At 47.1% G+C, this 25808-nt stretch overlaps 1 protein-coding gene across 1 annotated transcript in view; it reads right to left on the minus strand.

Annotated features, from left to right (window-relative positions):
• C3H8orf74 (chromosome 3 C8orf74 homolog) overlaps positions 1-9642 on the minus strand; it is a 40439-nt gene extending 30797 nt beyond the window's left edge. Inside the window, exons 1-2 of the mRNA XM_070506531.1 lie at positions 9382-9642; positions 8453-8684 (exon numbers count right to left, since the gene is read on the minus strand). Of these exons, the coding sequence (XP_070362632.1) occupies positions 8453-8684; positions 9382-9642 (493 nt within the window). The remainder of the gene's footprint in view (positions 1-8452; positions 8685-9381) is intronic.
• Between the last annotated feature and the right edge of the window lie 16166 nt (positions 9643-25808).

A 25808-nucleotide genomic window follows, 5' to 3' on the forward strand; every position in this document is an offset into this window, starting at 1 on the left:
AATGTGACTGTGCTTAGAGATAGGGTCTTTCAAGAGGTAGTTACGGTTAAATGAGGTCATGTGGGTGGGCCCTAAGCTGATGTGACTGATGTCTTTATACGAGATGAGGACACAGACGCACAGAGGAAAGACCATGTGAGGACACAGTGGGAAGACGGCCGTCTGCACGCCAAGGAGAGAGGCCTCGTGAGAAATCAACCCTGCCAACACCTTCATCTTGGACTTCCAGACCCAGAACCGTGAGAAAATAAATCTCTGTTGTTGGAAACAGCCAGTTTGCGGTACTTTATCACGGCCGCCTGAGCAGACCGGTACGCTCCGGGAGGTATCTCTGAAGTGACAGTTGCTCAGTTGCCCCAAGAAATGCTCTTCCAAGATGTCAGTCAGTGGCCTCTGTGGAAACTTCCACTCTCCATCAATAAAGAGGTTGCCTCCAAAGGCCCCTTCTCCAGTTTAGTCTGAGGGGTGTCAGGTTCAGGCAGCCCTGGAGAAGGCCACAGGAGCAGCCACCTTGCTCACGTGAAGGCGTGCCTGCTGTCTGCTCCAGCTGGTCCTGAGTCGCTGGAGGCTCCCGCACGCAGTGGGGGGCCCTTGGGGGCTGGCGGGGTAGACCCTGGACATGGCCATGAGTGTGCTGGGAGGAAGAGTTCGTGCAGGAGGGCATATTTGCCTCCTGCCAGCCCCAGGCCATGGGGGGCGGGAGGGGTGGCTGCCTCCCATCCTACGGCTGCCTGGATGACATTTCCTAGAGAATTGGGAGTGGCCATGGGTGGAACCACAGATACCAGTGATGTATCGCACTTCATCGGGCACTCGCCTGGTCGCCTCATGCCTGCACTGATGGGTCATCAAGGCCCACTTCCTCTCAACCCCAGTGTTTGGGGGCCAGGCCAGCAGGAAAGGCATTCTGCCCAGCTCAGAAGTCTAGGTGGAGCATCAGAGAGAGGCCAGTGCCCGCCAGACATTGATGATGACAAGAGGCAGAAGCTGCAAAGTGGCTGACACAGAAGGCTCCGCAGGTGAGCAGGTGGTGCAGGAGGTTGGTGCAGAAGGCTTTGCAGGTGAGCAGGTAGGTGTGGGCCCTGGGCAAGTACATGCGCTGGCTCGCAAGCCTCTGGCCCTCAACTTTCCACTAAGTGAGGCCTGAGGCTGGGGAGGCTGTGCAGTCAGAAAGAAGAAGTGCAGGGCCTCCTGGGCACCCTAACTCTCTGCAGCTCCCAAAGGCGAAGGAGAAGACCTCAGGGTCCCCATTGTGCCCCAACATCTCTCCTGTCTCCTCTCCAGGAGCCTCAGCAAGGGGATGCAGAATTTGCCCCTTCCTGTGACTTCCTCCCTCCAAGACAGAGCTGGCAGTCTTCTATCCCTCTGTGCTGTGCTGATGACTTCACCCTCGACCCCAAGGACACAGCAGGATGGGACCGGCCCAGCGCTTCCTGGAGGCTGGCAGAGGCGGTGCCGACGAAAGGACTCTTTCGTCTGGCGTGGAGTTGAGACGGGAATGTCCTGGTGAGCCGTTTGCCAGGACAGAGTCGGCCTCTACCTTTGCTCAGGCCGCCCTTTCCCTCCCAGGACTGAGGCTCGATTGGGCCAGAGATGAGCCGAGCTGGGGCTGTCCTGGCAGAGCTCTGAATCATTGTGCAAATACGACCCTCCTTAAATGCTGTCTGCCAACTTTGTTATCCAGTATGCAAACAGAACTCAGTCAGCTTAGCCCCCAGTTAAACAAACAAACAAAAAATCCCTGGAGAGGTACCGGCCCAGTGGTGCAGCGGTTAAGTGCGGACGTTCCTCTTTGGAGGCCGGGGTTCACTGGTTCGGATCCCGGGTGTAGACATGGCACTGCTTGGCATGACATGCTTTGGTAGGTGTCCCACAAATAAAGTAGAGGAAGATGGGCATGGATGTTAGCTCAGGACCAGTCTTCCTCAGCAAAAAGAGGAGGATTTGCAGCAGATGTTAGCTCAGGGCTAATCTTCCTCAAAAAAGAAAAATCCCTGGACAAACTACCTTTCAAAAATGACAGACCAGAGTGAACTTTAGCCGAAATATCTGCAGTCCTGCCTGAGGGTGAGGGGAAGACAAAAAAGAGCACAGACAGCGAGGCCCCTGAGGCGCAGCATACAGCAACTTCTTGTCCTGGACCATTAGCATTGTGTTCATAGCCCACCTCACCTCCCTGAGGGGTGGACATGTGGGAGCGAACACTTGTCGAGCACTTATTCTGTACCTGTCACTCTGCTGTGTGTTTTGTATGCCCTTCTCTTTGAACCCTTCCACCTGCCCTGGCAGTTGGAATTATTATTTCCCTCATTTTACAGGTGAGGAAACAAAGGCACAGAGAGGTAAAGTTAAGTTTTCAAGGTTACACAGTAATAAGTGATGGAGGTGGGATTTGAACCCAGATCTCCTGACTGCAGAGTCTGGTGAATCACTGTACCATGCTGCCTCTCACGTCACCTGGACGTGCAGCCCTCAAGGAAGGAACCCTGGGATGAGGCAGGTCCTGTACCTGCCTCTCTGCATACAGAATGTACCATCTCCATGGTCCTCAAGAACCTACCCATTCATTCATTCATTCATTCATTCAGTTGTTTCTTCGTGCAACACTCACTGTGTGCCACATGTGTTGTCTGGCACTGGGGGGATGGGTAGAGGGGACAAAAGTGAAGACGGTGAAGACTCCGCTCCAGGAGTTCATGCCTCCCCATGGTCCCGCCTTCCGTGCTGTCCAATCGTAGGTCTTTGGGGAGGAGTTTAGATTTGAAGAGAAGGAAGGAGGACGGCTCGAGGGAAACCAGTTTGAGAAGGAAGAACGAGGCAGCCATGGCAGGCAGGAGGACAGTGAGCATGTGTGCGGGAACCCAGAGAGGATGTAGCTGCAGAAATCCAGGTGCCAGGTGCTCATAAAAGGCACTGAGGATGTCTAGTCTAGATGTGAAGCCATGACAGTCGCATCATATAAGACTCATTAAATGTCAGCGGGGCCTGCACTCTGCTAGAGGACAGACTCTGAGCATTCAGTATGAGGTACGAAAGGCAGATGGAACTGGATAGAACAAGCAGCTTCCTAGTAACGAGAGTGATTGTACAACGGAATGAATTGCCTCAGGAGGAGGGAACTCCCTGTCACCTGGACATGTCAGCAGAGGCTGGAAGAACCTCGTTGGCTGGTTGAGGGGATCCCTGAAGCAGAGGGAGTTTTCTGATCACCAAGTCTCCTACCTGCTCTAGGGTTTTAGGAGTCTCCGAGACGTAGATAGGCTGTGTTGGCAAGGTGCGTGATAACCAGAGAGGCCGAAAACTCCAGAGCAATCTGATCTCCTCGGCATGGAGTTGGCTTGCATCATCGTCGAATGTTTTTCAAGGGCTCGGCTGAGGAAGGCTCTGATGGAAACTTGAAAGAGCCCAAGTTCCCACCTGCTTGGGGCTGACATTCTTCTTCCCGCTCGTCAGTGTTTGTTCTGGCCATGAGCCACTGCAGAGCTCACCCGATGGGGTTGAACTCTGGTACGCATGCGTTGCTGTGAGCAGGGGACCCAGAAGGATGCCAGTAAGACCTCGGGGGTGGGGGCTGGGGGTGACTGGGGGGGAATGAAATTTCCTCAGGATCTCTGAAAACAAGCCATGAGCAATGCCATGTCTTGCTCAAGGCTTCAAGACTGGGCCCACTGGGTGGGAACGCTGGCCTGGAGGAGAGAAGTGGAAGGGCACACGGGCAGCGTGGAAATAAAAAGAGGCTGATCTGAGTGCACACAAGAAGTGCGATGGGAACATGGAGTGGCTGGAAGCAGGGGAGTGATGGAATTTTATCTGTGTCTGAAAAAATCATTGTGCCATTTGGCGAATGGTGCAGAAGTACAAGATTTGAAAGCAGTGGACGAGTCAAGGATGGAGGTGGGTTAGAAAGGGTGATGGACGAGGAGATGGTGAAAGTGGTGAGATCAGAGAAGGACACAGATGTGCTGCTGATGTGACTGGTGGGTGAGCTCTGGGTGCATCGGGGCTGGGGACATCATGCGTCAGGGGCAGGGCACCCTGCATCCTGTTTGCTTGGTCAGAAGGACAGAGGAGGGCCTCAAATGTGCCACACATTAAAAAAAATAGTATACTTAAAAAAATGATTTCAAAATAAAGAAAAGTTTCAAAAAGAGTATACAATCAGGACAGTGTGGTATTGGCAAAAGAATAGACAAATGGATCAATGGAGCATAATAGAGAGCTCAGAAATAGACCCACATTAATATAGTCAACTGATCTTTGATGAAGAAGCAAAGGCAATTCAATGGAGTAAAGATAATCTTTTCACCAAGTAGTGCCAGAACAATTGGACATCCACGTGCAAAAGACTAAATGTAGACACAGACCTTACACTCATCACAATAATTAACTCAAAATGGGTCAAATATCTAAATGTAAAATACAAAACTATTAAATCTCTAGAAGGTAGCATAGGAGAAAATCTAGATGACCTTGGGTGTGGTAATGACTTGTTAGCTACAACATCAAAGGTGTGGTCCATGAAAGAAGAATTGATGATCTGGAGTTCATTAAGTTTCACAACTCTGCTTTGCAAAAGCACTGTCAGGAGAATGAGAAGACAGGCCACAGACTGAGAGAGAATATTTGCAAAAAACACATCTGATAAAGGACTGTTAAGCAAAATATATAAAGAACTCTTAATAAGAAAACAACCTGATTAAAAAGTGGGTAAAGACCTTAACAGACACCTCACCAAAGAAGAAATCCTGATGGCAAAGGAGCACATGCAAAGATCCTTCACGTTTGTCATCAGGGAGATGCAAATTAAAACAATGAGATACCACTACATACCAATGGCTGAAATCCAGAAGACGGACAACAGTGAATGCTGGTGAGGATGTGGAGCAGCGGGAGCTCTCATGCTGTGCTGGTGGGGATGCAGAATGGCACAGCCACTTTGGAAGACAGTTTGACAGTTTCTTACAAAACTAAACCTACTCTTAGCATATGATCCAGCAATCTCACTCCTTGGTATTTACGCAAAGGATCTGGAAACTTATGTCCACACAAAAATGTGCACACAAATATTTATTGCAGCTTTATTCATGATTGCAAAAACTTGGAAGCAACCAAGGTGCCCTTTGGTGGGTGAATGAATACATAAACCATGGCACATCCAGACAATGGAATGTTGCTCAGTGCCAAAAAGAAATGAGCTGTCAAGCCATGTAAAGACATGAAGGAAACTTAAGTGCATGTTACTAAGTGAAAGAAGCCAACCTGAAAGGGCTACACATTGTATGATTCCACCTCTATGACATTCTGGAAAAGGCAAAACTATGGAGACAGTAAAAAGATCAGTGGTTGCCAGGGGTTGGGGGGGAGGAAGGGATGAATAGGGGGAGCACAGAGGTTTTTAGGGCAGTGAAACTGTTCTACAGTCATTATACATTTGCCCAAACCCATAGGATGTATAACACCAAGCAGGAACCCTAATGTAACCCATGGACTCTGGGTGATAATGACTTGTCAGTGTAGGTTCATCAGTGGTGACAATGGTGAAAGATGCTGATGATGGGGCAGGCTGTGCATGTGTTCAGGGCAAGGTTTCTGTGGGAAATCTCTGTGCTTTCTGCTCTGTTTTGCTGTGAACTTAAAACTGCTCTAAAAATTAAAGTCTATGAAAAAATAATACAATCTGAAACCATAAAACTCCCAGAAGAAGACAGGGAAAATCTTGACATTGGTCTTGGGAATGATTTTTTGGATATGACACCTAAAGCACAGACAACAAAAGCAAAAAGAAACAAGTGGAACTACATGAAACTAAAAAGCTCCTGTACAGCAAAAGGAATGATCAACAAAATGAAAAGGCAACCTGTGGACTGAAAGAAAATATTTGCAAACCACATATCTGATAAAGGGTTAATATACAGAATACATGAGGAACTCATACAACTCAATAGCAAAAATCCAAATAGTCCAATTAAAAAATGGGCAAAGTACCTGAATAGACATTTTCCCAAGGAAGATGTTCAAATAGTCAACAGGTACAGGAAAAGATGCTCAATGTCACTAGTCATCAGGGAAATGCAAATCAAAACCACAATGAGGTATCATCTCACACCTGTTAGAATGGCCATCGTCAAAAAGACAAGCAATAACAAGTGTTGGCGAGGATGTGGAGAAAAGGGAACCCTCGTGCACTGTTGGTGGGAATGTAAATTGGTGCGGCCACTATGGAAAACAGTATGGAGTTTCCTCAAGAAGTTAAAAATAGAGCTACCATGTGATATAGCAAACCCACGTCTGGGTATATATCCCAAAGAAATGAAATCACTGTCTTGAAGGGATGTCTGCAGCCTGTGTTCACTGCAGCATTGTTCACAGTTGTCACAGCCGAGACATGGAAACAACCTGCATGTCCACTGACGGATGGATGGAGAAAATGTAGGACACACACACACACACACACACACACACACACACACACACACACACACAGGAATATTATTCAGCCATGAAAAAGAAAGGAATCCTACCATTTGTGACATGATAAACCTTGAGAACATAATGCTAAGTAAGAGAAGTCAGAAAGAGAAAGACAAATACCATCTAATCTCACTTACCTGTGGAATCTGAAAAGCTGAACTCATGGAAACAGAAAACCGACTGGTGGTTGCCAGAGGTGGGTGGGGGATGGGCAAAATGGATGAACAGGGGCAAAATGTACAAACTTCCGGCAATAAGATATATAAGTCCTGGGGATGTCATGTACAGCATGGTGACTACAGTTAACAACACATATTGTGTATTTGAAAGTTGCTAAGAGAGTAGACCTTAAAAGTCCTCATCACAAGAAAAACTCTTTGTAACTGGGTGAGGTGATGGATGTTAGCTAAACTCGCTGTGGTAATCATTTCGCAATATGTATGTGTATCAATTCATTATGTTGTATACCTTAAACTTACACATCGTTATATGTCAATTATATCTCAATAAAACTGGAAAAAAAATAGTACAAGGAAATTTCTGCCAAACTACTTGAAGAATAAGTGGCCTGCATGACGCCTCGTCATCCTAGAATCCTTCCGTGTGCCTTTCCTGACACAAGGACATTCGTCACCACGACCATCAGACCCGGGGGATCACCCTTGACACATCACTCCTGTCTGATCCCCAGGCCTCATTCAGGTTTCTCCAGTTGTCCCAATAATGTTCTTTATAGCAAAAGAACCCAAATGGGGGCCACATGTCACATTTCATGGCTGCGTCTCCTCAGTATCTTTCAATTGAGAACAGTTCCTGTCTTTCCTTGGTTCTCATGACCTTAATGTCTTTGAAGCTTACCGGAGAGGGACTTTGTTCAGTGCGCCTAATTTGACGTTTTCTCATGGTTAGATCAGGTTCTGCGTCTTCGCTAGAACCGTCACAGAAGGATGCTGGGTGGTCCTTTTGCATCCTGCCAAGGGGCAGGGTTTTCTCAGTGTGTTCTCTCACTCATGGAGCATTTTATCAAGGAGGTGTCTGCCAGACTCCCTCGCTGTAAAAGTCTTCTTTTCCCCTTTGTGATCAGTAAGGATGTGTGGGGAGCTTCTCAGGAAGTATGTAAACATCCCATTTCTCATCAAGCATTCACCTGCTGGCTTTAGCACCTATTGGTGATTCTTGGCCAAGTATTATTATGATGGTGGCCATAGGGGGGCTGCTCCATATATTTGCTTATGAATGAACCTGCACCTCACAGCCCAAGGGGTGGACGAATGTGACCACATCCCCTCGTGCCATGGAGTCCCAGGGAGAGAGAGATGCTCATCTTCTTCTCATGAACCCCAAGACGGAGCAGGGGTGGAGAGAGGGTCCCTCTGTAAACTCACCTGATTGTTATTCCCCCATCCCTGCCAGCAAGCTGATGCTCATGAAGGATTCCTCCAAAATATCCAGCAGAGCAAACCCTGATACCAGGAACAATTTTCAGTCTTTCAGGAGTACAATGGGAAGTCAATGAAGTATTTTAAGCAGAGGAGTGATATGTTTGATTTATGTTAAGCAGAAACAAAACAAAAATTCTGAATCATGCTCCCTCCTCTGTCCTCCCTAAAACAAAATTTTACTTCCCTGTGAGACTACCCTCAACTACCTATCCCAAAGGTATTGAGCTGATGATGAAATTCATACTAAACTGTAAATGACTGACCGAGAGGCAAACACCCCGGCTGCTGTGTGAACAGCTTGGAGTGGTGCAAGATTTTTAGCCAGGGAGATTAGTGTAAAGGCTCAGCAAGGATATTCTGTTTGCTCCACTTTCCAGAAAGCCTGGACAGGGACCCTGTTTATGAGCATGTGAGGAGGCTAAATGCCAGGGAAAGAAAGGAAGGGGCTCCAGGCTCCTCAGAGGGCTCCTGGGGCTGTGGGTTGCAGAGGGGTCCTGTGCGTCCCCCACCCCCTGCAAGCTCCCTTGGATGCCTTGTACCTTTGGTTTCCCTGAGCAGCTCTTCTGTGAACTTGACCACCTTGGCCACCTCCACCCACGGGAAGCCTTTGCCCACGGCAAAGATGATGCTCTCGTAGAGGATATCCAGCAGGATGCTCCTGCGGGCGTCTCTCAGCTCGTCAAACTGTTCCCAGTGCAGCAGTCTCCGGAGGTGCTCCCGACCTTCTGGTTTCTGCAAGGCATGAGACGGGGTGGAGGGCGTGACCAAGAACTAGGTTGCCATCATCACTGGGCAAGACACTGCTGGGGGCCCCGCATGGGCTCCCCACCAGCCTGCAGACTGGGAATGTGGATGCCCCTAGGCAGAAGGAAGCTTTGGTTCCCGGACGGTTTCCCCTCCCCTTTCTGGGAATGTGCTTTCCTTTCTGGCACTGCTCCTTCCTCTGAGAGTTCTCATGCTAGCCATGCATGTGTTTGTGTCTCTCCAGCAGGCCTCAAGTGCTGAATTATGGTCCCTTCTTCCTCGTCCCTAAAACTTACTTCCCTCTGAGCCTACTCTCAACTAGCTATCACAGAGGTATTGATGTGATGATGAAATTCATACTAAAATGTAAATGACTGACTCAGAAGAGGCTTGGTGAAGCAGTGCTTTAGCAGAAGAAACGTATCTTGCTTGGTGAAAACTCAGGCACTTTGGCAGGCCAGGGGGTAAAGACTGGTCAGTGTACCTTTTCTCCTATCTATAGGTAAGAACTCGTTGTACTTGAGAGTTCACTTGGCCTTTCAGAAATGCTCTTGTAGATCACCAATGTTCTTGTAGGTAGGAGGAGCAAGCGCCTTTAAAGGAGAGTGTAAGAGAAGGTGTGGCATGAAGTGGAGACCCCCTGAACACAGGAGTGTTTCTCCCCTGGGGGAAAGGGAGGCTCTGGCTGTGGAGACCTTGGGGGGACAGATGGCAGACTGGGTACCAGAAGGAGGCCCAGAGTCCTGTCCTCAGCCTCCAGGGACACCTGCAGCTTCTCTTGCACCACCGTTTTCTGCCTGACCCCAGCAACCCTGACCTCACGATCCCCAGGGTGGCATCTGATGGGACTGCTGTTGGAAGATCTAGAGAAGGTGGTGAGCACGTGTCCTGTGCTGGGGAGGGGGCCTGGGGCAGCCTTCATCTGCTGCCTGCCCGTCAGCTCGTCGCTGCAGGCCGGAAGCCGGCCTGTGTGCACAGTTGGCATGGGGTCCTCTTGCTGAGGTCTGCAGCTGTGCCCTGATCCACTCTGTGGATGCCCTGTTCTGGAAGGAGCTTGCAAGAGGTCCAGGCCCTGCAGGTTGGCTCCTCATCCCTCTACAGGCCCCTCCTTGCTTACGCCTTTCAGCTTCACGATGGGTTCTGAGAAACCGATAAAATCTCTCCCTCGTCCCTGCCCCAAAGCAACAGTCCCCCCCCCCCCACACACACACATACACAACCACACACACTCCCTACACATGTTGGCATGCAATCCCAAAGGGGCCCTTGGGAGAGGTGGTCCCGGGGTGACCAGCCCCAGGGCCCCCCAGCCCTTCTTGGAGTGGAGGTGCCCACTCCCTCCGTGCCTGCCTCCTCCTTCCTCCAGGTGGGCTCTGCTGCATCAGGGGCTTCACTGCAGGCCCAGAAAACAGCCCAAGCTTCAAGGCTGGGAGGCCTTTGGCCTGGCATTGCGCACCGGTCGTGGGCCTCAGACGCGGTGTGTGGGAAGGGGTGCTGTCCAAGGTGTCCATCCTGAGAGGCGCCCTCGATCGCCGCTTCCCTCACACACCTCACTGTTAGACGGATCCCAGCCAACTTCCTTGGAGAAGCCACATTTGTTCTTTACCTGGCATTGGAAGACTGTTTTCAATCCCTGGGGTGTGAGGAGTGCCATGGCCCCTGCATCCAGCTCCAGGAGACCTGGCCAGGACTGACTCAGAGTTCCTGGAACCCCGGGAGTGAGCGTGCCGGCTTTGTGAGGTCATGAAGACCTGCTGCGAGGTGGCTGTTTCCAGGTCCCTTTCCTCCCGGCCCCTCCCCTCTGGCTGGGCTCTGTGTGTCACCCCCCCACCAGCTCAGGGACCTTGATCCCTTCCCCCCTCCAGCCTCTCCCTCCAGCTGTCCGCCTCCAGGAAAGAGTCTCAGGTCTTCCTGTGAACACTCACATGTCCCCCCATCCTGCATATCCTTCTAACCCAAGCCCCATAGCTCTCCTTTCTTCTACAGTCAAGGATTTGTCTCCATGAAAAGATTGATTCTGTCGGCTGTCTTCACTTCCTCACTGACTCCTCGTCCTGCTCAGATCTGGCTTCCACCCCACTTCTTTACTGGCCCGTGGCAGCCATGACTCCCTGTTTCCAGCGTCCTGACTTTGCTTTGGGGTTCAGAAAACAGTTCTGTGGGGGTGTCCCCAGGTGCAGTGCCCAAGCACCTCCACGGGAGATTTGTAGGGCTCCAGTCTCTCTCTCCCGGCTAGCTTTGCCCTTCTCTGTCCCAGAATTCCTGGTGCCTGCTTGTCACCTGAGAGGCAAGTCCTGCCCTCCCCTGCCTGTAAGCCCCAGCTCACGGGAGTCCCACCCCGGAGCCCCAGTGAGGAAAGTTTAGGATGCTGGTTGGGGTTGGTGGCTGAGCCATCTGGTCCTGGGGCTGCCTCCGCTGAAGCACAGCCTGCCCTCGGCTCTTTGGGTTTGGGACTGGCCAGGGGGCTCCTGGCCAGGTGAGAGAGCTCCCACATTACAGCTCTTCCCACAGTGGGGGAAGGGGTAGGAACTCCCAGGTTTGCAGCATCTGCCACCTCAACCACTCAGAGCCTCATCCCCATCAGCCATGTTGCTCCATCAAGGCTGGTTCCACAGCCCCCCTCCCTTACCCTCACCGTCCTATTACTTCTGGGCCCTCCTGCCCTTCCCACCTCCAGGAAGACCTTGGTTGCGGCCACTCTCCTACACCCCTGCAGATTACTAGGGACAGGGGGATGGGGAAGGGGTGTCTCTTCCCTCCCATGAGACCCTCGGGCTCTTCATGCAAACTTACCCATTCTCTCTTCATCAAACTTCACACTCTTGTTTACCACATGGAGGGAATGAATGTATGAAGTGTGCCCCTTGCAACATGTGGTTGGGATCCCTTTTTGTCCTTGTCATCTTTAGCTGATGCCTCTATTGAACATTTGTTTACTTCTTGGCTCCTAACAAGCTACTCTCTCCTGTATGGCTTTCTATCTCTCCATCCATTCCTTCTCTGCCTCCTCTGAAGACTTCTCTTCCTGTCGGTCTCTTACATGTTGGTACACACCAGGCCTCTGTCCATGCCCTCTCCTCTTTCTAGGCCACATATTCTTTATTTTATTATGGTAAGAACACTCAACACGGGATCTACCCCCAATACGTTCTAAGTGTACAATACACTATTGTTAACGACAGGCACGATGTTGCACAGCAGGTCTCTAGAACTTATCCCTCTCATCTAACTGAAACTTTACACCTGGTGATTAGCTACTGTCCAGCCTCCTCTCCCCCCAGCCTTGGCAACCACCATGCTACTCCCTGATTCTATGAGTTTGACTGTTTCAGATACGCATAAAAGTGCAACCATGCAGTATTTGTCCTTCTGTGACTGGCTTATTTTGCTTAGCATAATGTCATCAAGATTCATCCCACATATACTTTTTTATTTTCTAAATTTATTTCTTCTGTTGGGGTAAAATGTAACATAAGAAATTAAAAGGTAACCTACTGAATGGGAGAAAATGTTTGCAAATCATATATCTCTTAAGGAGATAATATCCAAAATATATAAAGAACTCTTTCAACTCAACAGCAAAGAACCCAAACAATCCGATTGAAAAATGGGCAGAGGAGCTGAATGGTCTTTTTTCCAAAGAAGACATACAGATAGCCCACAGGTATATGAAAAGATGTTCAACATCATTACTCATCAGGGAAATGCAAATCAAAACCGCAATGAGATATCACCTCATATCTGTTAGAATGGCTTTATCAAAAAGACAAGAAATAACAAGTGCTGACGAGGATGTGGAGAAAAGGGAACACTTGCGCACTGTTAGTGGGAATGTAAATTGGTACAGCCATTATAGAAGACGGTACGGAGGTTCCTCAAAAAATTAGGAATATAGCTGCATGAGATCCAGTTATTCTACTTCAGGGTATTTATCCAAAGAAAATGAAAACGCTAACTCGAAAAGATACCTGCATCTCTATGTTCATTGTAGTGTTATCTACGGTAGCCAAGACATGGAAACAATCTGTGTCCATAGATGGATGAGTGGATGAAGAAGATGAGGTATATATATATAATGGAATATTATTCAGCCATAAAAAGTGAAATCTTGCCATTTATGACAACATGGATAGACCTTAAGGGCATTATGCTAAGTGAAATGTCAGACAGAAAAAGATGAATACTGTATGATCTCTTTTATATGTGGAATCTAAAAAAACAAAACAAAAACTGAGCTAACAGATTGGCAATTGCCAGAAGTAGGGCGGTGGGGGGTTGGTAGGGGAAATGGGCGAAGGGGGTCAATATGAGAAAAAAAGTAGAATCAGCTGTGTTTGTTCCCAATTCTGTCTTACCAGTTGCACCTGCTATTAGAATTATGCAATTTAATAAATATTACATAAATAATTATATTGCTAGCAAGTATTTATAGAGTGGTGACTATGTTCCTGGCAGTGTTCTATATCCACTATTACACTTTATATAAATTAACCCACTCAACAACCATGCTGGGTGACAGATACTCTTATTATCCCCTTTTTGTAGGTGAGAAACTGAGGCCCAGAAGGGGTAGGAAACTTTTCCAGTCACACAAAGAGTGAATTGCAGACTTGAGCACAGTCTAGCTCCAGAATCCACGCATGCTCTTAACCACCACACAAATAAGAGTGTAAGAAAAAAAAATATCTTTTGCAAGACAATTTTTCCCCCCAAACATGGTCTATACCATGGCCTGAGGACCACTGCAACAGCATCACGTGAAAGCTTTGTAGAAATGCAGATTCTCTGACCTAAGGACTCTCTGGTGGCGGGCAGAATTTGTGTATTCCCAAGTCTTCCGGGTAATTTGCACAGCTGCGGAAGTTTGGGGAGCCTTAAGCTGTACAATAGATCAGTTGTACGTTGTGGGTGGTTCAGAGTGTGGACTGTGGAGTTGGACTGCCTGAGTTCGAATTCTGTTTGGGAGTCTTGTGAAGCTGTGTGAACTTGGCTAAGTTACCGCTCTGTACCTCATGTTTTCTGATAAAAAGAAATGTTATTGAATATCTTCCCTATGCAAGGCAATGTGTATGTGCTGTTGGGCCTTGGAACTCAGAGCGTGGTCGGAGGAACCAGAGGTGTTGTTGAAAATGCGGAACCCCGCCTAGACGGACTAAGCCAGAATCCTGTCTTCACGATAATAAGATCCCTGGGTGATTCGAGGTAGGGAAGCTCTGTGGAGGGCACAAACCTGAGCCAGTCGTCAGACTTGCCCTTGTAGAGTCCATTGACTGACAGCAAAGGGTTAAATAATCAAGGCGGGAGGAGTAGCAACAGTTTCCTGGGCGGGAGATGTAAAGGGAGAGAAAATCAGAACCAAATGCAATCACAACTATTAATGCTGTGCAGTACTGTCAATAATAATACATGCTTACTTGCTGATTCTAGTGTACTTGCTTGGTCCCACGCTGGGCATTTAAGACGCCTTGCTTCCAGTCTCCACGATGATCATGTCATGTCAGTAGCCTCATTTCATATATGAAAAATAAAAGCATTCGAAAGGTTATATACGAGCCAATTATTGTCCATGTCAGGATTTAAATGTGTCTGTTTTCTCCTTTCTTTCAATTTTTTGAAATTCCCATGCCAAAGCTTAGCAAAAAAAATTCATTGCATGTACTCCTTTATATATTTAAAATTTATTTCTTCCATTGGGGTAAAATATACATAAGATTTACTGTTTAAACCATTTCTAAGTTCAGTGGCATTAAGCACGTTCACACTGTTGTGCAACCATCACCCCCATCTGTCTCCAGAACTTTCCCAGCTTCCCAAACTGATACTCTTTCCCCTTAACCCCTGCCACTCCATTCTCCCCTCCCCGGCCCCCCGCCGCCATTCTCCTTCCTGTCACCATGAATTTGACCCCTCCAGGTATCTCATGTAAGTGGAATCACAGTGCCTGCCCTTTTCCAATGGGCTTCTTTCACTGACCCTAACGTCCTCAAGGGCCACATGCTCTGGAGGATTTCATCCCATCGCATAACTTCAATGTCCGTCCACAGCAAATGGCTCCCAGCTGTAGGTAAGGGAAGTGTCCACTCTCCTCTGTCCCCAGCGTGGGGTGTGCTGATGTGCCTGGCTCTGCCCAGAGAATGGACGATTGAGGAGCTATGCTACTTGTTGGGTTTCCAGGGGTCCCTGGGGCTCAAGAGTGTTTGGGGTGTGTTGATGGTGGGAGTCCTTAAGCAGTGGTCTGAGCTGGTGGGCTTCAAGTCCAGGTCCACCCACTGGGGAGCTGTCCCTGCCGCTGTACTGGGCTTGGTCCTGCAGGCTGGCCACTGTGCCTAGACACCCAGATGATGCCTCTTACTAGAATTTTCTCCCAAGTTTCTGGTCCCAGGCACTTCCCAGGACACAAAGACATTTGAGAACCAGAGTTGGGATGGCTCAATACCCCAGACCTAGAGTTTTTTCTCACCTTCCCCATCTGTTTCAACTTTCTCCTCAGGGTCTTATTAGTCACAACTCTTTCTTGCCTCAGAAACTCAAACTGGCCTAGACCAAAGGAGAATTTGTTGTCTCGCATAACTCAAATGTCTTGCGTTATGCCTTAGGCAAGGCTTGATCCAGGTGCTCAAGTAGGTATTCATTCCTATAATTTTCCCAGAGATTGTCCTTTACCACCCCCTTCCTAAAATGCCTTCTAACATCCCTCACCTGGATAACTCTTATTGATTCTGCAAAATCCAGCCTGCATGTTAGCTCTTCTGGAAAGACTTCCAGATCCTTCTTCTCTCTCAGGCTCACTGGGTGTCCCTCCACCTGCTCAAGCCACCACCCTGCCAGTTATTCTTGACTGCTCCTCCCATCCTTCTTCCCAGCCCCTCCAAGATCTACCAACTTTACCTCCTAAATGTTTATCTAGTCCCTTCTCTCTGTCCCCAACACTACTACCCAAGGATGGTCCTCCATCATTTCTTGCCTCCATACTGCCATATTCCCACCCCAACCACCCATGCTTCCCACTGTTGCCAAAGTAAACTCCCCTCCCCCGCAAACCTGATTATGGACTGGAAATTGGCAAGGGGGAACTTACTAGGGTGAAGGGTGATCATAACGTTCTGCATCTTGTTTTGGGGGTTGGTTACTCTGATATATATTCTCACTTAAGATGTCTGATTTTTATTTTATGTAAATTATACCTTCCCCTCTTTCTACACACACAAATACATACACATGCAAAATTGGACTGCGTCAATTTCTTGCTTCCAAACTTTCAGTGCTTGCTCACAGAGTAGGCACCAAGGCCTTTGTGGGGCTTCCAAGGCCCCATATGATCTGGATCCTTGTCTCTTCTCCAGCCCATCCCAGCCGCTCTGCCCACTGCCTCTCAGCTTCACCATCAGCACTTCTCCAGTCCTCCACTCTCTTCCTCCAGAGCTTTGCACGTGCTGTCTTCTCTTCTAGAATGTTCTCTCCTCCCTCGCTCTGCCTACATCATTCTGTTGCCTCATGCTTAATCATCTCTTTCTTAGGGAAAACTTTCCCCAGTCTCTGTCACATGGTCTGGTAGCACTAAATACGACACCAGCAGCACTTTGCACATGGTCATTTTTCACTTAACCTTTTCAATGATTTGTTTTAATTCTGTTTCCCCTTAGATTGTAAGACACAAGGGCCTATCATTTTATTGATGGCTATTTTGCTCCCTGCTCTACATGCCATGGTAGACACAGCCATTCGACTGTGACTACCTTTATCACAACCCTCATGACATGGCATTTCACCCATCTGTTGAACGCTTGCCTCTCCCTCTAGTCTGCTTGTCCCAAGGGTAGGGACAATGTCCTCTTCCCCTCTGCGGCCCTGGTGCCTAGTGCAGGACCTGGATGATGGCTGGCACTCTGTAAAAGTTTGCTAGTTGAATAATTAGAAGCAACCTAAGGTAATATTGGCAGGAGGAAGATAGGGTATGGACCATAGAGCCTTCCTGCGCCTGTGAGTCACTTTGGCCACACTCAATGTGCTTATGTTAAGCACGGATATTCACAAATCTCCCTTGAAATCCATACAAAAGCCACATAGTTGGGCCATTTGAACTTAATGACATTTGTGGTGTCTTTTCCTATTTACTGTTTGTGGAATGAATATGAATATCTCATCTTACCTGTCCTACAGGCCTGTTTGGTCATAAAAACAAAACAACACAAAAACTTCAAAGAATTACCTAACAATGCCAAAGAGTGTTTTTAGTTTGTAAATAATGAGAGTGACATTCCATGAGCTTGCAGTAATTGTGTAAGTTGGATGTAATAATTATCATTCCCATTTGACTTATGAGGAAACTGAGGCTTAAAGAGATTAAATATCTTGTACAAGATCACAAAACAAGTGTTGGAACCCTGATCTCAACAATTGGCCATACTGACTACTATTGCAGGATTTAAGAGCTTTTGAGATAAGGCCCGGACATTTAGGCTTCATAGATTCTAGTTAACCGGCAAGTAAAGTTGCTTAACTGCTGGCTTCAGGCTACAGTATACACTATAGCTGAGAGATTTTGACTGTCCTTGAATGATTCAGGACAGATTTGGCCAGTATTTGTTTCTTTCTATCCTTTATCATCACCAACAACATTTTTTTTTATAGTCACCATATTATACATCAGATCCTCGGACCTTGTTCGTCTTACAACTGAGAATTTGCACCCTTTTACCAACCTCTCCCTATTTCCCCCGCTCTCACCCCCTGGCAACCATTTTTCTCTGTTTCTATGAACTTGATCTTTTTTAGATTCCACCTATAAGTGGTCCCTTGCAGTATCCAGCTCTCTCTATCTGGCTTTTTTCACTTAGCGCAATGCCCTCCAGTTTCATCCATGTTGTCACAGACAGCAGGCTCTCCTTCTTTCTCACCACATGTGTATCTACATTTTCTCTATCCATTTATCTGTGGATGTATCTTTAAGTTGTTTCTTTGTCTTGGCTGTTGTGAATAACGCTGCAGTGAACGTGGAGTACAGCTCTCTCTTCAATATCCTATTTCATTTCCTTTGGGTACATACTCAGACGTGGGATTGCTGGATCATATGGTACTTCTATTTTTAATTTTTTGAGGAACCTCCATACTCCATCATGTTGATCAACATAGTTTTTATCACCTTCATCATCATAATTGAGCCGCTACTGAGACATGACTGTGAATGCTAGAAATACAAAATGGTACATGGAACGGTGAAGCTATTTAAAAATATTCTATCTGAAAAGAAACACAGAGATGTTTCCATCTAAGCCATTAACTTTCGATAATGGAATGAGGCCCAGAGCAAAGAGGGCGTCCCTGTTAGAGATCAGAGTCTGAACTGGAACCCAACTTCTGACCCGTATTCATGCTATTCCATCTACATCATGTGACCTGCCCATGATGGTCAGTTTTAAGTGTCACCTTGACTGGGCTGTAGTCTCCAGTTATTTAATCAAATACTAATCTATGTGTTGCTATGAAGGTATTTTGTAGGGGTGATTAACACCTACAATCAGTTGACTTTAAGTAAAGGAGATTACTCTTGATATTGTTGATGGAACTCTTCCAGTCAGTTGAAGGTCTTAAGAGAAAAACTGAGGTTTCCTGAAAAGGAAGAAATTCTGCCTCGAGACTGTAGCCTGTCCTACACATTTTGGGCTTACCAGCCCTCATGATCACATAAGCCAATTCCTTAAAAATAAACCTCTTAATGTCTGTCTACCTATTTATCTATCTATCATCTATCAATCTATTATCTGTCAATCATCTATCAGTTTATCAGTCTATCATCGATCTATCAACAATCTATCTACCCGTCTATGTATCACCTATCTATCTACTCTCTCTCTTTCTCTCTTCTTGGTTCTGTTTCTCTGGAGAACCCTGACTGATACTGTGCCCTAAAGGGACGTACACGGTACACACAACTTTTGTTCACATATATATAGTATACGTAAATTTAAAGAATATACATATTATAATAAAATTATCTAAAAAACACTTTCTCCCTATTAAGAATGCCCAGGGAAAGCTGCAGGCAGTCCAATAGGACAGCTGACAGATTGCCTGGGAGATGCTGGCTTATGGTATCAAGAGAACTGGAGTTTTTCATTACAGATGCAGAGAATGCTGGCTTTTCCCCAATATTTATTCTCCCCCTTTGCCTTAGTAATGGAACTCTCGTGTTTGCGGGGAGGGGCAGCAATGTGTTCAACTAAAAGCTACATTTGTCACCTTCTGTCTCACTTAGAGGTGGCCATATGATAAAGTTTTCCCTAATAGGATATAAGCAGACGTTTCCAGGTGGAATATCACGGAAGGATTTGGGGAGGAGCATACCCAGCTGGAAAACACATTTTCGTCTTTTTTTCTCCTTCATTCTTCCTGCCTAGAATGTGGTGCCATGGCTAAGGGCTTAGAAGCATGTTGGACCAGGAGGAAAAGGCCAACCAAATCAGAGAAGTCTTGACCTCAACACATCAAACCAGCATCATCAGTTACCTACTTCTGGACAGTTCATTAGATGACAAAAACACACCCTTTTGTGTTTAAGCCACCATAATTGGGTCTCTGGTATTCACAGCTCTAACAATTCCTAACTGATGAAGACTATGGTACCAGGAGTGGGTGCTACACACAACAGAACCTAATGTTTGAAAGTGAGTGAATGAAGAAAGTAGAGATATTAATGTCAGATATTACAGACTAAAAGCTAGTGATCTTGTGATGCATCTGAAAACATTTGTTAAAACTGTCATCTGGGGGCCTGCCCCGTGGCTGAGTGGTTAAGTTTGTGCACTTTGCTTTGGTGGCCGAGGGTTTTGCTGGTTCAGATCCTGGACGCAAATATGGCACCAATCATCAAGCCGTGCTGAGGCAGCGTCCCACATACCACAACTAGAAGGACCCACAACTAAAAATATACGACTGTGTACTGGGGGGTTTTGGGGAGAAAAAGGAAAAATAAAATCTTTTTAAAAACCCCAAAAAACAAAAACTGTCATCTGCTGACCTTGAAACATATACCACTTGCCAACCAAGGCTGTAGCATCAGGGAATACAGTAAGAAGAATCCAGATTTCTGGCAGCAAAGTTCAGAGAGAGACATGAATTCAGACTAGAGTGGGACAGTTTGCAAGCAGAGATGAGTGGAAGTACTTCTTTCCTTAGCAATACGTCCTCTGCTTACGGTCTATAATCTACATTAGTTGACAGCCCTGCAATTTTTTTGTTTATATGTTTATTAAAGATGATTTTTAGAAAATTGTGGTAAAATGAACATAACATAGAATTTACCATTTTAACCATTTTTAAGTGTGCAGTTCAATGGCATTAAGTACACTCACGTTATTATGCAAACTTTACCACCATCCATCTCTAGAACCTTTTAATATTCCCAAACTGAAACTCTGTCTCCATTAAACAATAGCTCTGCATTCCCCCTCCCCTCAGCCCCTGGCAACCACCGTTCTACTGTCTGTCTGTATGAATTTGACTACTCTGGGTACTTCATGTCATTGGAATCATACAGTATTTGTCCTTTTGTGATTGGCTTATTTCAATTAGCATATGTCCTCAAGGTTCATCCATGCTGTAGCATGTATGGGAATTTCCTCCCTTTTTAAGGCAGGATAATATTCCATTGTATGTCTATGTCACACATTGTATGTCTATATCAATGTCTATAGACATTGTATGTCTATGAATAGACGGATATCTATTTATCCATTGACGGACACTTGGGTTGCTTCCACCATTTGGCTTTTGAGAATGTGCTGCTATGAACATGGTGTCTAAAGAGATCACTGTAATTTGGAGTCTGACAGGATTAAAAAAATCCAGCTGCTTCTCTACTTCAAAGTGGATAATTTATAAGTGGTGGCTTCAAAATGGCATCCACTGTGGGATGACACTGCTATTCCAAGTATCTCCTAATAAAGATAGGATAACACCTTCCACCTGAAGCTTATTGTTAGAAATCACCTCAAACCAGTAGCCATATCTTAAGGGGGAAGGGATTACACAGCGGCAAGTAGAAAAAGGCAAGCAGCTTTAGCCCTAAAAAGTAAGTCTAGATAGAATCCTTGGTTCTGAGCGGTTACTTGCACATTGAGTTGACTGGAAGCAATTAGAACCAAAGTCAACAAAGTTTTGGTTTTTGAGGAAGATTAGCCCTGAGCTAACATCTGCCGCCAATCCCACTTTTTGCTGAGGAAGACTGGCCCTGAGCTAACCACGGTGCCCATCTTCCTCTACTCTGTATGTAGGGTGCCCACCAGAGCATGGCTTGACAGAGGACGCACCCGGGATCTGAACTGGTGAGCCCCAGGCTGCCCAAGCAGAACTTGTGAATTTAACTGCTGTGTCACCGGGCCAGCCCCCAAAGTCAATTAAATTTTCAGATAACCACGTTGCCATCACAAGCCCAAGCTGATCTGCAACATTCCGTGACTCTTAAATCCTTAAAACTATTCCAGAGCCTCCAAACCCAAACAAACAGGAAGTGGCCTTTAAGGATGTGAATTTCTAAGGAAAATCATTCTCCTAAACACCATTCTGAGATGGAGCTGAGGGCATAATGGATGAGGAGGGAACTTCCAGAGGGGAGAACAATAAGGAAAATGCTTAAGGGAGATTCTTCCAGAGGCTGAAGCAACTGGCCAGGAGTGTAGTCCATGCCAAGACCAAGAGCCCGCACTGGTTCTGTTCCAGAGTATTGCATAATTGCTATGGGCCAATGACTGCTGTGGGTTTCCCATTATTCTTTTCTCTTCATGGGAGTTTTCATGACCGTTATCTTCCTTTTCTGTCATTGCAGATGTGGTGTGCTGCGGCAGACTCTTGACTTTTAGTTTTTAGAGCTTTGTGCCACAGGGACCACATCTAGACAAGAAAGAAAGGAGAGCATCACTCTTAGTGGACACAAATATGAATATGAAGAAAAGTATTTATGGATGATGGGTAGCTCAAGGGGAGCGGGGTCGTAGCAGATACTCTTCACAGTCTGTCTGCTATTTATTCTCTTAGTCTTATCAACAGGACCCCGATTTTCCCAGGGGTAGCAAAGTACGCAGCTGAAAAACATTCTGCTGCCTCCCTTGCAGATTGGAGCCATCATGTGACATAGTCCCTGGATATGTTTTCCCGGCTTTAGAAAGTCCATTTGCTTTTTATTCTTTTCATTCTACCAATTGGGAATGCAGAGATGATTGCTGGAGCACCAGCAGTTATATTGCAAGCATGTGAATGAGAATCCCATCCTGGGGTCCCTGATGATAGCCAAGGCCTGCTGCATCAGCCGCTGACTACTGAGCTCTAGACTTTTTGTGGTATGAGAGAAAAAAACACCCACATCTTGTTTAAGCCACTGTTATTTAGGATTAGAGTTATACATAGCTACACTTAATCTCTCAGGGCCCTAGGGACTAATTTCTGAGGCTCGGGTTGGGTCAAATCAGGTCATGAGATGGACCAGGCATTGAGGGGTTCTTGTTCATAGAAGTAAAGCGATTTGCCAGAACCAGGAAGTGGGGGCGTTTCGGTTGCAGGATATCTCCCCTGGTCACCAATGCGAGCTGCACGTCCTACTTCCTGTCAGGACCCTGAGAAAGGGACAATCAGTCAGTATCTTGGGAGACTTTTCCGGCATGGGGTGGAGGAACATGAAAAGTCTGCTCATTAACATAAAAGAAGCCCATCAAGGTCAAATCATGATGAAACAAGACTCTACGCTTTTGTGGACGCTTCTCAGAAGGTGAATTTGGGCTTTGTGAGCATGCAGCCTGTTAAACAGGTGGGAACCCTTAGTTTCCCTGGGGAAGGACCCCTGGAGGTGCAGGGGGGAGATACACAGTGGAGAAAGGTCATTTTTAGGACATTGTAAACCTCAGCATGTTTCTAAGCAATCACTCATTCATTCAGTCAAAAAATGTTTATTGAGCACTTCAGACTAGCCATTCTGCTAAAAGCATGAGATGCAGAGATGGCCTGTAAAGTCTGCTGTGACGCGGCCCCTGACTTCCTCTTCCAACCCATTCCTAGCACTGCCCCTCACTCGTTCTTCTGTATTTGTCTACACTGCTGGACTATCTATGCCTTGGAGCACACTCCTTCTAGAGGCTTTTGAACCTTTTCTTGCCTCTGTCCAGGCCTTGACCACATGTCACACCCTCAGAGATGCTTCCCCCGACCACGCCTCTAACATGCCAGCCCCTTCCTCAGTCCCTATCCTCTCATCCTGCTTTATTTTCCTTCACAACACTTGTGACCACATGACATGTGTGTATTTGCTATATATTTGTTTCCCTCGACTAGGACAGAATCTCCATGACAGCAGAACAGTTTCTGGCAGGAGCAGACACTCCACATGTCCTAGCTGAAGGAATGAACATGGGTCTCCACCCTCAGGATGCTCCTAGTCTAGGGGAGGAGCAGCCACGTCACAAACAGTCTGTCTAAATGTAATGGCAGAGCACTCAGGGGGCTGTGCGGAAGGAGAGGAGGGGCCCGGGTCTAGATGGAAAAGGCTTCCTGGAGAAAATTACTCTGCTGGAGACAGAGCAGGGCTCACTGGGGACTGAGGGTCAGCGCAGAGAGAGAGAGAAGATGAGGTGCGGTAAATTAGCCATGTGGGGCAGGCTGGGGACCCCCCTTCCGCTAAGTCAGGGGCAGTAGGTGGATGATGAGAAGATGGTGAGGCGCAGGTGTGGGGTTGTGATGGAAGGTTGAGAAGGGCTGTCACACAACGTGACCCTAACTTCAACCTGGGAAAGAGAAATGTGGGAGTCAGCTTTAGACTTAGGGGTAAGTTTCCTTTTAGGGAGAGATTTTTCTTTTTTTAATAGCTTAACGGGCCTCTTTGGTTGTGGCAAGATGGCTCTCAGGGAATACTGGAGCAGAGGGTGGAAGGCTACATGATTGCTAAAGGGCTCTGCATAAGAACTGGTGGGACACTGGACATTCAACTGAAAAAGTGGGGTTCTGCTGGCGCTGCAAAAAGTAGGCTCAGCAATTAGGTAGACAGTCAACCCCACCTGCCCAGCTACAGCCTTTCTGCTGGGGGCTAATAACACATTGGCTGAGGAAAGAAGTGGCAGGTCCTTAGGGGTAGGAAGAGTGAGGGATCTAGGGGCTCCAGAGAGAAGGCAGGAGGAGAGGGCACAGTGGAGGAAGCTGGGGTCTGAGGGCGGGGGCACTGTGAGAAGTCCTCAGTAGTGGGGAGGGAGTGAGGACCAAGTGCTTTGGCATATAGGGGGGTGTCAATCACTTTAAAATGTCCTCCCTTGCTGGTCTGGGAGGTCACTCCAACTGCCCTTCCTTAGCCTTAAAATCACAGACATCAATTATGCACAATGGTCTGGTAATGGAGAAATCTAGATTAACGTGGGGCAGAGAATGGCAGCAACTCAAGAGCCATTCTGTGAAAGACTGGGAATTTGGCAGCAATAAATACAACTCAGATGCAATGAGATGAAAGTTCTCGCCCCCCCCAGTCACTCGAGAGATGTAGGGAGGGGTGCTGCATTTCCCACCCATGTGGGGTAGGGTTGGAGCCAGTTCAACTGCTTCTCTGAGCAGAGAGTGACCCCACTCTGATTTTCACTTTACGATAGTAGGGCACAGATGATGTTGTCACAGAGGGCGAGGGGCAGGGAAGGGGTTGAGGCTTGTAGGTCAGCAGAGGTTTGGAAGAGCAGCTGTAGAGAGCAGGATGGTGATGGATACAAGATAGCCCTCATCCCCCAGACCCAGAGTTTGGAAAACTTAATTCAATCCAAGTCTTTACCACACGGGGTGGGGGGCTATGTAAATGTGCCCAGTCAAGGTCTACAGCTCCCCTGCGGGCCTCTCTTGGAGAGGAGAGTGCGGCAGGGAGGCCAGAAGCACCAGGAACCCAAAGCTGGCAAGGAGTAAGCCAGGGAGCCTGAGAGGTGAAAGAGAAGGTCAGACACCCAAAACATCAGCCCCTGCGAACACTGTTTTTTTATTTGGCATCTTGTGCCTAGAACAGTATCAGACACATAATAAGGACTAGATCAATATTTGTTGAATTAATGAAAGACAGAAGTTCCCTGGATGACAGTAATTTTGCTGCCAGTGGTCTTGTTGGTTTCTAGTTTACAACTGGCCAGATACTTCAAAACTGAGCCAAGGTCCTCAAAATCCTGCCATATCTGCTGTTCTGTTATGACTGACGAGCTGAGGTGTTGGCTAGTGTTGGGAATAGGATGGAGAAGATCAAAGGGTGGAAGGACCGGGCCCTACCTGTATGACTTCGTTAATATTATGGGCTGAATTGTGTCCCCTGCAAAGTCCTATGCTGAAGCCCTAACCCCCCAAACTTCACAATGTGACTGCATTTGGAGATGGGCCCTTTAAGGAGGTGATTAAGGTTCAATGAAGTTGTAAAGTGGGTCCCAATCCAATATGACTGGTGTCCTTATAAGAAGAGAATAGGACACACACACACACAGACGGGGGACCATATGAAAACATAGAGAAGATAGCCGTCTACAAGGCAAGGACAGAGGCCTCGTGAGAAACCAACCCTGCCAGCACCTTGATCTTGGTCTTCCAGCCTCCAGAACTGTGAGAAAATAAATTTCTGTTGTATAAGCCCCCTGTCTGTGGTACCTTGTTATGGCCGCCCAAGCAGGCTAATACAACGTGGATACCAGCCCTTAGTGGGTGAATGTGGTGAACTATGCAAAATTCCAAGTAGGTTCCTGCTGTTCAGAGAAAGGAGAAGGATGCTATGACTTCTAGAGCAGGGAAGCGCTCCTCAAGCAAATAACCTTTAGGGAAGAACCTGTTTGCTTGTTGAATTTCCAATATGTCGCATGTCAATATGTAAAAGAAACAATAACATGAATTAGAAAACATATTAGACACACAAAATACAAGTCAACCATTTTCACACTTGGATAGCACCACAAGGTCGAATTGCTGTAAGTTTCTAAATGCTCACTCTCAATATCTGTCTTATCTCACTTTGTACAGGGCCTGCGGTTCAGGACCTCACTTCTAGCTGCCCTCACTTTTGGTAGCACTGGGCCAAGGCAATCCCCCTCATTCTTAAAGTCTGGCTTCAAAGGTCAAACACATGGCTGTGTCCAGCCAGGAGCTCCTGAGTCACACAGCCAGCCA

Source organism: Equus asinus, chromosome 3 (genome assembly GCF_041296235.1).
Source record: "Equus asinus isolate D_3611 breed Donkey chromosome 3, EquAss-T2T_v2, whole genome shotgun sequence".
NCBI lineage: Eukaryota > Metazoa > Chordata > Mammalia > Perissodactyla > Equidae > Equus > Equus asinus.